At 43.0% G+C, this 18,592-nt stretch overlaps 1 protein-coding gene across 11 annotated transcripts in view; it reads left to right on the forward strand.

The window, feature by feature from the left end:
- LOC110260224 (uncharacterized) overlaps positions 1-18,592 on the forward strand; it is a 173,714-nt gene that overhangs the window by 112,920 nt on the left and 42,202 nt on the right. For 7 of the 11 annotated variants that reach the window (XR_014843357.1, XR_014843355.1, XR_014843356.1 and 4 more), the window contains one exon: positions 1,746-1,922. Coding sequence is in view for 3 of the 11 variants with exons in the window: in XM_085021672.1 (XP_084877798.1) it covers positions 1,746-1,922 (177 nt within the window). In the remaining 8 variants the exon portion in view is untranslated. Of the gene's footprint in view, positions 1-1,745; positions 1,923-9,364; positions 10,537-13,632; positions 14,454-18,592 lie in introns of those variants that run through there. The other 4 variants (XR_014843359.1, XR_002343104.2, XR_014843358.1 and 1 more) reach the window with 3 other exon arrangements.

Below are 18,592 nucleotides of genomic sequence, written 5' to 3' on the forward strand. Positions count from 1 at the left end.
TATCTCAGTTCCACTCATCTTTGTGCCTAGGACATGCCTTCTGCCTATTTGGCATCCATACAATTGTCGCACGGATTTGAGTCCCATGTTCAGACTTGGGTGTAAGCCTGCCTTACCTCTATCTTCTTTTTCTGCCACCACTTGGGTGACACTCTTCTTTTCCTCAAGGTTTCCCATAAGCTCTCTTTCCTCTTTGAACCACTGATTGGCACCTTCTCATTTCTGGAGTCAGTGAGACACTTGTTCATGACGTACCAGGTAACCACTCAACTCAAGCCCGTGTGGCTTCAGAATCTCCTGGTGGACTGCCACCAGGTCCAGGCTACCCTGATAGATGCTGAGGGGCTGGAACCCATTAAAGGGAGAGCAGTCGAGAGCGATAAACAGTTTGGGGAGTGGGTTTATGTGAGGAGGTTGAGAAAGATGGGCCTTGTCTATAGAGTCTACAGAGAAGGCTGAGCCAGCGTTCAGACTGTAGCAGATGCAGGAAAGCACATGTTGAACGGATGACAACCAATGATGCCATGAGCCAGGAAGTGGGGGCTTGACAATTGAGACTGTGAAGGAGATGAAATTCATCTGTTCTGCATTTGAGAAGGAAGATGACAGCTGTGGCATCAAATGCACTTCTGCCCAAACTCTACTCTGTCCACTACAAACTGTGACCCTGAGTAAATGACTTAATGTGTCTGTGCCTTGTTTTCTCTACCTCTAAAGCGGGAATAAAGATGCCACCTTAAAAGTTATCTTGAGGGGAGTTCCCGTCGTGGCGCAGTGGTTAACGAATCCGACTAGGAACCATGAGGTTGCGGGTTCGGTCCCTGCCCTTGTTCAGTGGGTTAACGATCCGGCGTTGCCGTGAGCTGTGGTGTAGGTTGCAGACGCGGCTTGGATCCCTGTGTTGCTGTGGCTCTGGCGTAGGCTGGTGGCTACAGCTCCGATTCGACCCCTAGCCTGGGAACCTCCACATGCGGTGGGAGCGGCCCAAAGAAATAGCAAAAAAAAAAAAAAAAAAAGTTATCTTGAGGAATTCCCATTGCGGCTCGGTGGGTTAAGGACCTGATGTTATCTCTGTGAGGATGCCAGTTCGATCCCTGACCTCACTGAGTGGGTTAAGGGTCCAGTGTTGCCATGGGCTGCAGTGTAGCTCACAGTTGTGGTTCGGATCTGGTGTTGCCAGGGCTATGGCAACTGTAGGCTGACAGCTGCAGCTCTGATTTGATCCCTGGCCCAGAAAATCCCATATACCGCAGGTGTGGCCATAAAAAGAGAAAAAAGAAAACTTAACCTTGAGTGTTAAATGATATATAGCAATATGTAGTCCCTACGGCTGAACTTGGTCTACATTAAAGGTGATATTTTCATTCAGTCCTTTGGAAGTCCATGGAAGTGGGTGCTGTGTGGGGGTTGGCAGCAGTTAGGGATGCTCAGAACCTAACTACAGGATCTAATACCATAGTGGAACGTGTAGGGAGAAGAAGGTTTTTGGGTGTCTTTGCTTGTCTAGGCAAATAGCTAAAGCATTTTCAAAATTAGAACATGTCTCATTTGTTAAGTGCTTTAAGAACAGGTGAGGAAAGATAGTGCTGAAGAAGTTCAAAAAATGGCAAAATCAAAGAAATGGAAGAAGGAAGGAAACATACCTTATTGGATGCCAGCTCTATGCCAGGCTCTTTCTCATATGCTATTTATTCAATCCTGTGTAATAGCTACTGTTGATTCCTCCTGCCTTTTCTTTTTCACAGATGAAACAACAGATTCAGAGAGGATATGTAACCAAAGTCATGCCATCAAGAAATGATAACCAGGATTCAAGTTCAGGTTCGACTCTGATGTCCACCTCTACAATGTCAGTTCCACTGGGGCTCACGGGTATTGATCATGTGTCTACTGTGCATGAGACTCCAACATGGAAATTGGAGGTATTTAATCCATTTTAGGAAGGAAGTCTTTCTTTCTTATTTTCAACCCCTTCTTCCCAACACTTTGGCTGGCTTTGTAATTCTCATGAAATCAGACTGTCTGGGTTCAGTGTTTCCAAAATGTCTGGGGAGAATGCTACTAACAGAATGAGATTGTGAGAAAGTTTCTTTTGAAAAAACACTCTTTCTATTCTTCTGGAGAGATTCTCAGCTTGGTTTTGTTCCTAAAACTTTTCCAACATTTGCTCCATTCTTTCTAAAGGGAGAAAGAAGAGGGCTCAGGAGCAGAGCTTGGAGTGAGCCAGGCTAGCTACCTGGAATTTAATAACAATGTTATTATACTCACATAGCTATTTTCTTTTTTTTCTTTTTTTTTTCTTTTTTTGTCTTTTGTCTTTTTGTTGTTGTTGTTGTTGTTGCTATTTCTTGGGCCGCTCCCGAAGCATATGGAGGTTCCCAGGCTAGGGGTTGAATCGGAGCTGTAGCCACCGGCCTACGCCAGAGCCACAGCAACGCGGGATCCGAGCCGCGTCTGCAACCTACACCCCAGCTCACGGCAACGCCGGATCGTTAACCCACTGAGCAAGGGCAGGGACCGAACCCGCAACCTCATGGTTCCTAGTCGGATTCGTTAACCACTGCGCCACGAAGGGAACTCCTCACATAGGTATTTTCTATTTAGGGTAACTGATACTGATTTTCCATCATAGAAATGTTAAATTTCTTGGTATAGTAAATTAAGATGAAAGTGACTCAATTAAATATGTGGAGTCAGTGCACGTATGTGCAGGTCACAGACCTGTCAAAATCATAAAGGTGTTTCAGAAATGTCTAAAGGCTGGGAATCACATTTTGTCCTTTTATGGCAGAGATCAGAGTGCCAGTGAGAAGTTTCTTGTTCACCTTTGAACAGCACTGTTTGGACTCACACGGGAGCATGTTCTGCCGTGGTTTTTGGATACCTGGGTGATAACTTCTCCCTTCTCGTGGCCGTGTCACTTTGGGCACCTCACTCATCTTCACAGGGCTTTATTTCCGCTGCATCACTTTGATCTCTGGGGTCCTTCAGTAGTTTCAAAATTTGATGTCACCCCTTCCCTTGCACTTCAATCACAAGAATTAAAAATTTTTTTTTTCTTGCTTTTTAGGGTGCACTTTTGTCATATGGAAGTTCCCAGGCTAGGGGTCAAATTGGAGTCATAGCCACAGCAAATTGGATCAGAACCACATTTGTGACCTACATCACAGCTCTGGCAATGCCAAATGCTTAACCCATGGAGCGAGGCCGGGGATTGAACATGCCTCCTCATGGATACTTGCCAGGTTTGTTACCTCTGAGCCATTATAGGAACTCCTGATCTCAAGAATTTGAATGCCAGGCTTCATGCCCTGGGATTGGAGGTTGATGAGGGCAGTGAGAGGCTTTCCACGTAGAGACTCATGAGCACTTTTTCTTGCCTGATTGACTTGTTCAATCATCCCTGAGTATGGATTGGGGGGGAGCAGCTCTTTTGAATTAATATGCCACTGACTCTTTCCGGTCATGGTGTAACAATTAACCCGTACGACAGTAACTTTATGGAACATGGCTCTACACTAACGTCTGGTTTTAGTTTACAGATAGCTCCAGCTCTGTTAGTGACTTCTAGAATATGAGAACAACATCAGTCTCATTTGTCCAGAAAATGGACATTGAATCATGAGACTTATTTGGTAATTTTCAAATTCTTTCCAATATTTAAGCAATGCCAGAATATGTAATTATATCTTTCCAGTCTCAGACTTGCAGTTACAATACTACCTTATATTACCACGGCCTTATAGAGCAGGAGCCTGCAAACTTTTTCTCTAAAGGGCAAAACGGTAAATATTTTGGGCTTTGCAGACCATATTGCACTACTCCATTTGAGTGCGGTGGTGTAGAAGCAGCCACAGACAATGTGTACATCAATGAGCATGGCAGTGTTTCAGCAAGACTTTACGAAATCAGGTGGCAAGCTGGATTTGGCCCATGGGCCATGGTTTGCCAATCAGTGCCCTAGAATATATTTATTTCTCTACCCTTCCTCTATGCCACATGTATACACGCACATATACTCACATCCTCAGTGACTTCGCTTAAGAAGCAAGAAAGCCCAGAAGTCAAGGAGGACTTAGACTGGGACAAGACCCTTCTGGGTACTTGACCCAATATTCTGTGAATCATAAAATAGATAAAAATATGCACACCTTTTAGGACTCAGAAGAATTAAATGAGATACAAATATAACATGCCTGACACCAGGCAAGTACTCAGCAAATATCATGTCCTCAATTCTAGTCTCCACGGCACACTCCCGACATAATATGAAGCCAGAATGGTGGTCTCTCCTTCCTTGGTCTCATTCACAGCTTCCTCCACCCCCTACAGAAGCCAGGGTTGTACAGACACAATTTCCTCAGGTGCAGTGTGTAGCTGTTCTTGGCTTTCTGGCCTGCTGGGCTCCTCTGAGTCTTGGGTGTGGAGAAAAATCAAGCAGCCTCTTCCAGGAATTCAGTGGAAAAGAATTTCTAGGCAGACTGCCTAAGAGCTACACTGTGTTCTTAGAAAGCAGCTGTTGTATCTGTGAAGAGTTGACTATGTGAGACCATTGGCAGGAGCCGTTCTTTGAGGACTGAGCCCGAGACGTAGGGCGCCAATGGCTGTGGGGGACCACACCACCTCCACTGCCATGACCAAAGACCAAGAGCACCATCCAAACAGTCCTGGGAGGGGGGCAGGATCAGGACCCAACCATAGTCCTGATGGTTTCGATTTGTACCTTATGAACTGGGGGCTTATCATTCTGCCCGTTCCAATACTGAAAACAGTGGAGTGAGGAAGAAAGGTCTTCAGCAGGTGACAGAGTCTTCCTTCCTTGGTTCTGTCACGACAGGATTCTGTGGAAGCCCAGCTGAGTCCCACTCCCATCCTGCTCTGTTGGTCCCAGACCTCTACCAAGCTCGCCTTCTTGGCGTCCTTGGAAGTTAGAGTGGACAAAGCCTTTGAAAACACCTCCGTCAGACTCCTTTATTTCCTGCCACAGGAGGCTGAGACTCAGGGAGGGTGTGATGTTTGCCTAAAACGATGCCACTCAAATGCGGAAGTCCAGTCTCCCAAACTTCCCAGTTTGGGGCCATTGTCACAGTGACATATTTGAATTCTTACTTGAGAGCCTTATGAGGATTTAAGTCTTGAATAACATAGAAGGAATGTTTCTCCTCTCTTACTTCATAATCCAGATTATCTGCCAGCCCCAGCATCTGTGTATATTTATATATGTATGTAATTTATTTTATTCAATAATTTATTAGTTATCCATTTTATAATGTTCAGTGCCTTTTATGTTTCAGCTGCTATAATTGAATTCCCTATATTGTGTGCATGCATATGTGTGGGTGTGGGTGTGTGTGTGTGTGGGTGTATGCGCTATGCATTTTGTACTGGGAAGGGAGTGGTATAATAGCACGCCATTCAGTTTTTAGGAATTTATAGTCTCATGGTTTCTGTGGGTTAGAAATTTGGGAAAGACTCAGCTGGACAGATCTCATTTGTGGTCTCCCACTGGATTATAGTCAGATGTGGCCTGGAGCTTCCATCTTCTGAAGTCTTAGCTGGGGCTGGAAGATCCCTGTCCAAGTTGTCACTCCCCCAGGACTGGCGCACTGGTGCTGATTGTCAGCCAGGGGCCTTAGTACTTCTCTGCAAGGATGCCTGAGTGTTCTCATAGCGTGGTGGCTGGCTTTCTCCAGAGTAAGCAATTCAAGAACCTAAGGTAGAAGCCCCAGTGCCTGTTATGACCTAACTTCAGGTGTCGCATATCTTTGCTTCTGCCATATTTTATTGGGTCAACCACGAATCGATGTGGGGGTGCTACAGAAGATCATGGTTACTGGTGGGTGAGGGTCATGGGGAGACATATTGTAGAATGGCTTCCATGTATTTTAAATGGGAAATGTATGGATAATTCTACCTCTCTGTGTTAATTACCTTAAAAGAGGCAGTATAGCGTTTCAGAGAACAAATGATAAGTATACATAAACAGCCTTCTTTTGGCGGTTGGAGGGCTGTGACAGCAGTGGTTCTGTTAAAGACTTTTTGAAGAGAATACTATTTAAGCCGAGGCATGATGGCTGAGCAGTAATTGGACAGGCTCGGGAGTGAGTGTGTGGGAAAAGTGTTCCAGGCGGAGGGAAGAACCTTATTTAGGTTGCAGCTTGAACGACACTGCAACCTAAAGAAACTCTAGTCCCAGGAGATACTGGACCAAAAAAGAGTTCTGTACTTAAATACGTTGAGAAAGTGCAGCATACTTCAGTTCTTGTGAAAGATTTACAGTTCTCACTGATACACTTAAGTTTGGAGAAATTTTGCATTTAAAGAAAGCTTTTAAAAGTTTCATCCTAAACTCTCCTGAACATGGGAAAATTTAATATTATGTGGAGCACATTTTGGGAAAATTTGTTTTAGATGAATGGACCAGTGCTTTCAGTTCTCACTATATATCCTTCTTAATAACTTAGAAGGCAAGAGGAGAAGCTGTGCTTTGTTTCCTGTTTTCTTACTTGAAAATTAGGGAGCAGATAGTTCATTTATTTGTGTACTGTATTAGTGAACACCCTTTTGACTAAAAGAGATGAAATCTGATTCAAATAGGCTTAAGCCGAAAATGGGAAGTTATTAGCCCACGCAATGAAAAGATCGAGAGTAGAGGCTCAAACTCACTTGGATGGAAGTGTTCAAATAAGATCATCAAGAATCTTGCCTCAGTCTTATTCTCAGCCAGAGTTTCCCCAGCCAATGGCTAGAAGTCCACCAGAACCTGAAACTCTATTTTACCATATACTAGCTAAGTAACCAGGGACAAACATGATGTCTGGCAGCTCTAGCAAAAGGTTATGACATTAAGACATTAAGTGGTCTGGCATAGGTCAAAGGTGAAGAGTATACAGGGTCACCCATTAGCCTGATCTGGGGCAAGTGATATCATTTTTAGCCAAGAGGTTGAGGGTAGCCCTATCAAAAATCACATGGACACAGAGAGGGAAGGAGTGGAAATTCTTCAAATGCTAGAGAGCAATTCTTGGAGGAAGAGATCCAGGTAAATAGAAACAAAACATGTCCTTTCCCACCCTCATTTATTAATTGATCATTTATGGTCAGTTTCTTGTCTATGCACAGAGAATGCAAAGATTGATGTTAAGCTCTTCTTCAAAAGGCATGGAGCCCTGGGTACCATAGAGTCACCCAGTCTTCATTTTTATACTCAGCCTACTCGTTCAAGAGCTCCAGCTTGTGCCTTAAAGAGGTTGCCAATATCCACTCTTAGATGGACAAAATGACCAGGGTCTTCCTTGCAGATGCCAAGAATCTCCTATAATTATAATGAAGTGTTCTAACAAATGCTCTTAGAGAAAGGGTAATTGATTCATTCTAGACCAGCAGTTCTCAACTCTCTCTAGGTAACACGCTCCTTTAGGAGGCTTAAAAAATACAAATGCTGGGGTCCTACCTTCATAGATTCTGATTTAATTGGCCTGAAGTGAGGTCGCTGGATATGGGTCTTTTTTTTTTTTTTTCCTTTTTAGGGCTGCACCTGAGAAACATGTGGACGATCCCAGGCTAGGGGTCAAATAGGAGCTGCAGTTGCTGGACTACACCACAGCCACAGCAATGCCAGATCCTTAACCCACTAAGCGAGGCCAGGGATTGAACCCACCTTCTCATGGATCCTAGTTGGGTTCGTTAACTGCTGAGTCATGAAGGGACCTGCAGGTATGGGTCTTTTCTAAAGTCTCTCAGGTTATTGCAATGCACAGCCAGGATGGAGAACCACTGCTCTAAATAGACCAGCAGCTCCTTGGAGGCTACTTAAGAGCTACTTGAAGATGTGTTTTTCTCAGCCATTGATGCCTTAGCACTTGTCCAATGTCTGGCATATAGTAAGTGCTTAAGAATTATCATTATTATTATTATTTGCCTTTAGTCTTTCTAGGGCCGCACCCATGGCACATGGAGGTTCCCAGGCTAGGGGTCCAATCAGAGCTGTTGCCGCTGGCCTCTGCCAGAGCCACAGCAACGCCAAATTCGAGCCACGTCTGCAACATACACCACAGCACAGCTCACAGCAATGCCAGATCCTTAACCCACTGAGCAAGCCCAGGGATCGAACCTGCAACCTCATAGTTCCTAGTTGGATTCGTTTCCGCTGCACCATGACAGGAACTCCAAGAATTATTTTTTAAATGAATGAATGAATGAATGAGAAGCTCATACAAGCAAGAGCAGTGACAAACTTTGGCTTTCCCCTTCCTCCTGCACCCTATGCATCCTGATAATCAAGGGGCATGTTTTCATTGAGGGGAGTACCATACCTTCAAAGTGTGGTGTGCAGGAATCTTGAGAATTCTCAAGGCACTGTAGTGAGGAAGTGTTTTCCCTTTTCCCCACTCAACTAACTGGGCACCCAATCAGAGAGCACACAGTGATTTGCTTCAGGGCCTCAGAGAGGAATAATGATAGGTTTGTGGGGTCTCTGATGCAATTAGAAGTTAGCTGATGGAAAGAGATTAAGGCCGCAATTTGGAAACATAAAAGGTTAATATAGGCTAGATGTTTTGGACCTGAATTTCATTTTTGGGACAGGTGACCAGCACGAGATGCACATTAACTCCAATTCAGAATTTTTATCTGTGTTCATCCTGCCCAAGGCACCTGTCAGACCTGGTCAGCCACCCCAACCCCAGCTGTTTCTCAGGAGCATCCAGTGAGATGCAGGTTATTCCAATGATTTCTACATTGACAGAAGCCACTGTATCGACAGTCCTGGTTCCATGAACTGTTGGCTTCAGAACTAACTTTTTGTTGCATCATTCCTGAGAGGATAGTTGTGGGTCCCAGGATCCATAGACACAACAAAAGTGCTGATCCCCAAACTGAGAGGAAGGCTGCTTCTCTTAGCCCTTCTCTGATGGACCGTGCGGGTCCTTGGTGATTAACCATCTCTCCCTTCCCAAGGCACTTGTTCTCATGGGCTCTGGGGCTAAACAACCTTGTACCTCCCCAAGTCCCAGTTTTCTCTTTTGTCAAATGGGGACAAAATCGTACCCATCTTGTAGGATTGCCATGAAGAGTAAATGAATGCTTCTTCACACACACATAAGTGAGTATCTGTTCTAAGATACATGTGTTGAAAATGTTTTATTCTAAGGTATATGCATATCTTAGAATAGCACTGAGCACCTGGTGGGTGTCCAGGAAATCTTAGCTGTGTTATTGTTGATTTTTGTACATGACTACCCGCGACACATGCTAAGGTAGACTTGATGGGGCTCAAGTCTATTCTGTTCACCATGCCTTATCCTAGAAGAATCCCCTTGGCTAACTTGGCACATGCCTCCTTCCCCTGTTTTCTTGGCTTCAGGGCCGTGGATGGAGAGAGATCTCTGGAGCTGCGCACACTGTTATGGCCATTGGTGGTGGTCTTGCTCTGCTTCACTTTTTATAAGCAGAGCTTTCGTGCTCTTCTTCCCTGGAGAAAAATCTTTCTGAGGTCTGATGATGGGATTGCAACGTGACGGCACCTGCCAGGCTCCCGAGGGATGAGGTCTCTCATCAGGCTCTTCCTCCTGCAGCAGCATCTGTGTCCATCAGTCCCATTCCAGTTAATTGTCTCCTCCTTGTGTCTGCTCGCCCTTCACTACCAGTGCTTTACCAACAGCAGTGTTTTGAAGAATTGCCTCTAAGGGCTTGTCTTCATGGTCAGACCATGTGTTCCGTGAGGGCATGGGCCATGTCTGTCTTTTCAGCTTCATATTGCCCTTGTCAAGCTCTGCATGGCACATGAGAGACCTAAGTTCATGTTTATTAACTTTTTTTCTTGGGGGCTGTGCTCAGTTCTGACTCTGCACTGAGTGCCAGTGTCACAGTCTGAAGGAGGGAGAGTAGGAAATGCAATTAAAATTAGAGAAATTCGAAGTCTCATATAATTATGTTACTAAAAAGTCATGCAGTTATTCGAATTGCATCTCATGGATCTTCCCTGAGTTAGGGATCTATAGAAAGTAGTAATGACCGTGAGAATTTGGTCTTAGTCAACTGAGGGCCTTCAATATCCAAAGGTTTAATAACCTGAATAAGTTCCAAAGTTTCACCAAGTCTCGAGGACTTTCCCATCCAGATCCAGGATGTCTCATCATCTGGTTATCTCTGGTTCTAACCCATTCCTAGCTCCTAGTCATCACCCTCATACTCTGTCTGGAGCATATGCTCATTCTTCCACCTTGATCTGATTCCCAACAGTAGCTCACGTGTGCCCCACCTCTGATCCTCATTGATAACCTGCTAATCCCATCCTGTCCAAGACTCTAGGGTTGGGTTCCATTCCTGGCTTACATGCTCTGTGGAAGCTGTACACCTGCTTTAAAGAGGAAATTGCAAGAGAATGGCTATTTAACTCAAAGGAATGCCCTTGACACTTGGGAGTCCTTAAGATCCTGTCTAAACCTGAGGCTCTGCTTTTGAAGGGTGAAAAACTTGTCACTGCTGTGTATTACTCATAATAAGCCATCAATAAAAATTCATTTTAAAATGGTGTGAAAGTGCACAGTTTTAGAACACTTGCACATATTTTTCCCCATTTGGACACATGTGTAGTAGGCAATTACAGTCCCATATCATGGATGAAGTGACTGAGTTCCAGAGACACTGATAAATTTGTTCAAGATCAACAGAAGTAGAAAGTGATGGAACCTCAGCACATGAGCACAGATCTTCCTTTTCCAAAGTTTATTCTCTAACATTGTTTACACAGAAAACACTTGAAGAAGAGGAGGGAGAGGGAACGTTTGGGAGGGGTGAGAGTGACCCACTTCGTGACTTTGCTAAAATGTAAGAGAATCTTAAAAACAGTGAATTCTTGAAAACAAGAATTGATACCATATAAATCCCTCACTGAAAAGTGGGGGAAAAGGCTGCATAGCCTGAGGTCAAGAAGGCTTGCTTAAGGAAAAAAAAATTCTTTTTTAATTATGCTATTACTCCCCCCCCCCAAAAAAAGGGTAAGCATATATTATGACAATTTTACCTATACTGGCAATTAAGATTGTCATCTGGATGACTACTAGAGCTTGTAATGAGATTATATCCCCTATTAAAAGCATGATCCAGTGGTGTAATAAAGAATGTTTCAGTTCTGCTTAGTATGCTCTCCGTCTTAGGGGGAGGCACTAAAAGGCTCTGAAAAGCATCCTAAGTAAGGATCCATACCAGGACGTTATGATGCTTGCAGGGTCCAAAGTATTTAGAATTAAAATCTGGTTTGGGGTATTTTGTTGTATATATGTATTTCCAATTCAATTGTTACAGGTTTGGAAATTTTACTATCTGCTTTTTCCATTTTCTTTTTCTGTTAGTGTATTCCTGAAAGGAAGTAGTATCTATACTTTTTAAAAATAATACCGGGAGTTCCCTTCGTGGCTCAGCGGCTAATGAACCCAACTAGCATCCATGAGGGGGAGGGCTCGATCCCTGGCTTTGCTCAGTGGGTTAAGGATCTGGTGTTGCTGTGAACCGTGGTGTACGTGGCAGACACGGTTCGGATCCTGCATTGCTGTGGCTGTGGCTGTGGCTGTGGTGGACAGCTGTAGCTCTGATTTGACCCCTAGCCTGGGAACCTCCAAATGCCAAGGGTGAGGCCCTAAAAAAAAAAAAAAGAGCAAAAAAAATTTTTTTAAATGAAAATAATACTGGAACTTGTAGAAAAACATGCTCCCCTTTGATGCCTCTGTGCTTGGTTAACTCCCCAAGTGCCATTACCATGAAAGGTGTCTTTGTTACTATTATTGTCCAGGTTTATTTTTTTAGCACGTCAAATGTTATTTTGCTATTTTTTAACCTAAAGATGTCCCATTTTTATAAAAATACACTGGTCTCAAAGCTTCACTGACATAGCTCTTTGGTCTGGAAACGACTTCTGATTTTATGCTTGAGCTTCCTAGACAATGTTCACAATAAAAATTCTTTCAGGGAAGCAAATGACCATGAACTTAGCTCAACCTGGCTGGCTAAAGATAAAAAGGGTTTTTTTCTTTTTAGAGCTCATATAGCAATGAACTCTTGGGGTGTAACCAGTCTGGGGACAGCTGTACATATGGTTTCCCTTGAAAAGGTGTTTGGATTTCTCTCTCCCTCTTCCTCTCTCTCTCCACTGCCTCTTTCTCTTTCTCTCCCTCTCTCTCAACCCCTCTCTCTCTCTGAATCTCTAACCTCTCTCTTTTCCCCTTTGTCTCAAACTCCCCGCCTCCATCCCTCATCCCTTTCTCATGTTTTAAGCTAGAGTTATCCTGGACGTCTTTCTTTCCCCATCCTCTGTCATCTTCACCCAGTCCCTGAGTTCTCATGATTCTACCTTCCAACTGGGCTCAACACATCCCTCCTCTCCATTTCTGTTACCACTGCTTTTGTTTGGGATCTTACCACTTCTGCCATCAGGGTCATCTTTCTAAAACACAGCTCTACAGAGGCCCAGCACAACACTCCTGATTCAGAAGTCACCTCTTTTTATTTGGTGCCTCCATAAATCTCCTACAACACAGTCCTGCTCTTTAGTATAACTTTTTGTGATACTGTATGTTACACATCTTCTCCTTTCACTCAAATGACAATTTCTAAAAAGAAGGGTCAGTGTCCCATCCATCTGTGTCCATATACACGGACCATAGCGAGCATCCAGGCATGTTTCTTGGATGATTGGAGAATGGCTCCTCCCCATTCCAGCTGTTCTTCTTTGCCCCTGTTATTATTGAAATGAGGTTCCCAGAACTGCATCCAATATTACCAACATACTGTGATGAGCAGCACAAAGTATAATGATCATATCCCTCCTCCTGAATTCCTTGCTTTCACTAAAGCAGTTCGAGATCAAATTAGTGTTTATGTCAGATTCCTCATGTAGTTGCCTTATACTGAAATGATTCCATGTTCAAAGCTAAGGATTTTTTCTTTCTCCACGTGTGCTCTGACTTTCACACTTTTAAAACAATTTATTGAAATACAGTTGATATACAATGTTGCATTAATTTCTGCTGTACAGCAAAATGATGCAGTTATACACATACCCATTCCCATATACAGACTATCACAGAACACTGAATAGATTTACCTGTGCTATACAGCAAGTTCCCGTTCATTCCATATACAATAGTCATCTTTTCACACTTTTTTTTTTTTACATGGTTGATCCGTAGTTGTTTTAGACTCGTTTTTAGAATCCTCCATCGTACTTTCTTAGGGGGAAACAAAGTGAGAAGAAATTTTTAACTTCGGAAGTAGACTGTTTTCCAGGATTTGTAATTTTATCTGTTTCTGTAGAGTGGTCTTCAGTGATTTTTACAGTATCTTTTATTTAAATCCACTTCTTTCTTGTTCTGTAATGGTGGTTCCCAATTGTGTCTATGTGTGGCAGGGCTGAGGGAGCAATTTTATTCCCCTGGGGACATTTGGAAACGTTCAAGGACAATTTAGGTTGTTACAGTATGTTTGCGTGTGGGGGTGGGGGTGTGTGTGTGTGTGGGTGCTACGAGCATCTAGTGGGCATCATATATTTCCATGCCAGCAATATGCATTAATTCTTAACAATAATTCAGCAAAGGTACATAACCCAGTGACGGATGTTAGGATGAATTCTTGCAGGAGGAGATATTTGAACTGAATCTTGGCAAGGTGAAGAAGGAGCAAGAGAAGATTTTGGAAAGAGAAAACTACAATCGGAGATGAGGAGGAAAGGATGCAGAAGACAATTAGTACTTCCTGGTCCCTCCAAAACTTGAGCTTTGTTCAAAGACAGGCTGTTCCCTGGCTCATCAGTGCCCCTGGGGAATTTGGGTCCCTTTGCAATGGGTGTTCTAAGGAAGCACACTCCCATTACTCTTTTCGAGGGTTCAAGATTCTCAGGAATTTTCTCTTTTTTCCATCAGATTCAACCAGCAGGTATTGACCACTTTCTTTGAGGCAGATATTTTGCTAGCTAACTATTACTTCATTGGCCTTTCAAAACAACACTTTGAGCTCTATCTTGGGCTCTAGCTATGCTCCAATTTCCATTCCCCACTTCATAAGGTGGTAAAAAAAAAAAATCTTCTCCAGAATAATACTAAACTTTCCAGCCTCCCCTGCAGATGTGTATAGTTCTGGCCAATGGGATGTGAGCTATAGGGTGTTGTCTAGACGATTTTGGGAACTTTCCTTATTATAGATCCAGTGTAAATGCTTTGTTCCTTTTTCTTTATGCATTTATTTCTGTTGGCTTGAGTGTGGGTATGAAGGCTGGTGTTGGAGCAGCCTTCTTGGACTATGAGGCAATCTTGGAACTAGAGGCTCACTGCATGGAAGAAAAACAAGATAGGATGAACCTAGACTTTGAAATCTCTGTGAAGAAAAGCTGCCTTTAGTCCCTGACTGTCTACCTCTGAATTCTTTATGAGTTAGAGAAATAAACTTCTATCTTGTTTAAACCATTCTTTTTTTTTTGCTATTTCTTGGGCCGCTCCCGTGGCATATGGAGGTTCCCAGGCTAGGGGTCGAATCAGAGCTGTAGCCACTAGCCTATGCCAGAGCCACAGCAACGTGGGATCCGAGCTGCATCTGCAATCTACACCACAGCTCATGGCAACGCCGGATCGTTAACCCACTGAGCAAGGGCAGGGACCGAACCCGCAACCTCATGGTTCCTAGTCGGATTCATTAACCACTGCGCCACGACGGGAACTCCGTTTAAACTATTCTTAATTTTTTTTTATGTCTCTGTCACTCTCAGCTGAACTGACCATCTCCATTTTACAGAAAAGAAAAGTGAGACTCAGAGAAATCAACCACGTCTATAATAGTAAATGTTTGAGATGTAGGTATTCTGACTTTAAGACCAAGGCTTTTGTCACTATTCCAGACTGTCTCATTTACTGTGATTTTTTTTCTATTCTGCTTTAATTAAATTATGCTTGCCTGGGGCTGGCCCTCAACACAGCTTGACCCAGAAGTCCTTTAATGTTGCTCTGATTTAACTCTAATTTTTATAAAATGGCTCTTGGGTTTCTTTACTTCAGAAATCAAGGCGCTGAAAGATTAATAGGGCAGTAGGATACAGAACGTTCATTAGGCACCATGACAGGAAATTTCACTATCTTCATTTTGTAGTATAATCTATTGTTTATCCAATCATCTTTTAATTAATTAGCAATTAAAGTTATTAAGGATGTGAAGATGCCCATTAATAACGCTTGGCAAATTATGCTCATGGTCTGAGGAAAGATGAATTTCAGTTACCTCCTTTTTTTTAAGTCAAAATCAGTTACCTTTCCTATTATAATTTATTGTTCATTTTTGCCAGTAATACTCAATATGGCAAATAACCTGGACAAAGGGCTTGAGATACATATCCTTGTCCTAGCTTATGTCATAAACTTCCTTTGTAACCTTGAGTGATGTGCTAATCTGAATTGCTAGTTAAGATGATACCCAAAATAACTGCATAGTCAAATGAGATAAATTATTTTATCCCATCTTAGGGAAAAGTCATATTTGTGTAGAACAACAAGGACTTAAGAGCTCTCCAATGTCCTCATTTTGGAGAAACAACAGAATAAAGCAAATAAAAAACACAAAGAGAGAAAACAAGAGTGTCAAATATTTTAACTGGCTGGCCACCCAAATTGTCCTTTATTTTAGTTCTACTGCACAGACATGGCTCTGTTTTTCATCTTAAATAAGCTCTAAAATGCATTCACCACAGGCTAATGGAAGCAATGCACCATAACAAATGAAATTAAAGGGTGTTCCATGAGATCGCCACAGGTGTCCTTATGCAAAGTGTATTGACCAAAGCATAGATCTTTCCCCTCCACTATTTTGATCAGAAAATGAATCTAATATCCAGCACAAATGAACATCTCCTCAGAAAAGAAAATCATGGACTTGGAGAAAAGACTTGTGGCTGCCTGATGGGAGGGGGAGGGACTGGGAGGGATTGGGAGCTTGGGCTTATCAGACACAACTTAGAATAGATTTACAAGGAGATCCTGCTAAATAGCATTGAGAACTTTGTCTAGATACTCATGTTGCAACAGAAGAAAGGGTGGGGGAAAATGTAATTGTAATGTATACATGTAAGGATAACCTGACCCCCTTGCTGTACAGTGGGAAAATAAAAAAAATTATAAAAATAAATAAATAAATAAAAAATAAAAAATTCTCAAAAAAAAAAAAAAAAAAAAGAAACTGGATCCTAATCCAGTTAGACTGTGGTAGTCATGATCCAGTTCCACTCTAGACAAGCTGGAGTCTTTGCCCTTCTCCTTCCTCATCTTCCTGTTCCAAGAGCAAACCTTTCCCAGTGTCGTGGTTTATGCGACTTTCTCCAAATAGAAAAGCTCTCCCACCCTTTATCAATCTGATTCTGACTCTTACTCTGAGGCTCTCTGGCCGCATCTCTGCATAAGCACTTCATTTTATGTCAAAGCCTTTTGAGAATCCAGCAGGTGCTGGATAGTTACAGATGAAATAAATGGAAAGTAGGTGGTTGTGTAATTCTAAACTTCTCACTTTCTCAGCTCTGGGCATAGTCAGAGTGTGCCTGTCGATACCAGGTTAGAATGGAATTGCAATGCCATTGAGACAGACTGTCTAGAAGGTGAGATAAATACCAGTTGGTTATATAGTGAACAATGGAGATAACATCTCTGTAAAATGTAGAGGTTTGGGGTTTATTAATATTTGGGGGTTCTGTTGCCCTCTGTTTCTGGATTTAATGCCAGCGTGTTTAAGATTCTCAGGTTGATCTCCTGATATTTGTGATTCCTTTTTTTTTTTTTTTAAATCTTTTGTCTTTTTAGGGCCGCACCCACAGCATTTGGAGGTTCCCAGGCTAGGGGTTGAATTGGAGCTACAACTGCCGGCCTACACCACAGCCACAGCAATTCAGGATCCAAGCTGAGTCTGTGACCTACACCACAGCTCAGGGCAACGTCAATCCTTAACCCAGTGAGCGAGGCCAGGGATCCAACCTGCAACCTCATGGTTACTAGTCAGGTTTGTTAACCACTGAGCCACGATGGGAACTCCATATTTGTGATTCTTAAAAAGACAGTGTACATACCCATTAGAAGGGTGAAAAATCCAAAACATGGATAATACCAAATGCTGGTGAGGATGTAGAGCAACAGGAACTCTCGTTCATCACTGTTGGGAGTGAAGAATGGTACAGCCACAGAGGAAGATAATCGGGCAGTTTCTTATAAAACTAAATGTACTTTCCCCCAGACAATTCAGCAATCTGGCTCCTTGGTATTTATGCAAATCAGTTGAAAATATATGCCCATATATTTATACCAAATCTATGCACATGGACATTTATAACAGCTTTATTTGTTATTGTCAAGACTTGGAAGCACCTAAGATGTCCTTCAACAGGTGAAGGGGTAAATAGACTATGGTACCTCCAGAAGCTGGAATATTATTCAGTTCTCTCAAGAAATGAACTATCAAGGCACAGAATACATGGGGGAAACTTTAAATGTATGTTGCTAAGTGAAAGAAGCCAATCTGAAAAGGCTGCCTAATGCGTGATTCCAAACATAGGACATTCTGGAGAAAGCAAAACCATGAAGACACTATAAAGACCAGGGTTTGCCAGGAGATGGGGGGAGGGAAGGATGAACAGGTGGAGCACAGAGGGATTTTAGGGGGGGTGAAACTATTCTGTCTGATACCATAATATTGGAAACACATCATTACCCATTTTCCAAAGCTACTGAATGTACAATGCTAAGAGTGAACCTCAGTGTAAACTATGGACTTTGGGTGAGAATGATGTGTTGATGTAGATTCCTAGATTGTAGCAGATCTACCTCTCTGGTGTGGGAAGTTGATAGTGGGGGAGGCTGTGGGTCTGGGGGGCATGGGGTGTATAGGGCCCTTGTGTATTTTTCACTCGATTTTTCTGTGAACTTAAAACTATTCAAAAATTCTTTCTTTTTTCATACAAAGAGAAGAACTTAACATTTTCGTGCCTACAATATTTCAGGCATTGTGGTGGACACCTTGCACGACTACCTTTCAACATTCTGGAGGAGCAGATGAAAGAACCCAGGCTCAGGCGTTCTCATCGTGGCTCAGCAGTAATGAATCTGACGAGTATCCATGAGGACGAGGGTGTGATCCCTGGCCTTGCTCAGTGGATTAGGGATCCACTGTTGTTGTGAACTTTGGTGTAGGTGGCAGACTTGGCTTGGATCTGGTGTTGCTGTGGCTGTGGCTGTGGCCAGCAGCTACGGCTCTGATTTGATCCCTAGCTTGGAAATTTCTATATGCTGTGGGTGAGGCCCTAAAAAGACGGAAAAAAAAAAAAGGAACTCAGGCTCAGTAATTTTTTTTTGTCTTTTGTCTTTTTTCTTTTTTAGGGCCTCACCCGCAGCATATGGAGGTTCCCAGGCTAGGGGTCTAATCAGAGCCGTAGCTGCCAGCCTACACCACAGCCACAGCACCACAGGATCCGAGCCGCATCTGCAACTTACACCACAGCTCACGGCAACGCTGGATCCTTAACCCAACTGAGTGAGGGCAGGGATCGAACCTGCAACGTCATGGTTCCAAGTCAGGT

This window comes from Sus scrofa, chromosome 4 (genome assembly GCF_054392235.1).
Source record: "Sus scrofa isolate SSC_HxYL_T2T_F1_AM1 chromosome 4, Sscrofa_HxYL_maternal_Yorkshire_Landrace_v2.0, whole genome shotgun sequence".
NCBI lineage: Eukaryota > Metazoa > Chordata > Mammalia > Artiodactyla > Suidae > Sus > Sus scrofa.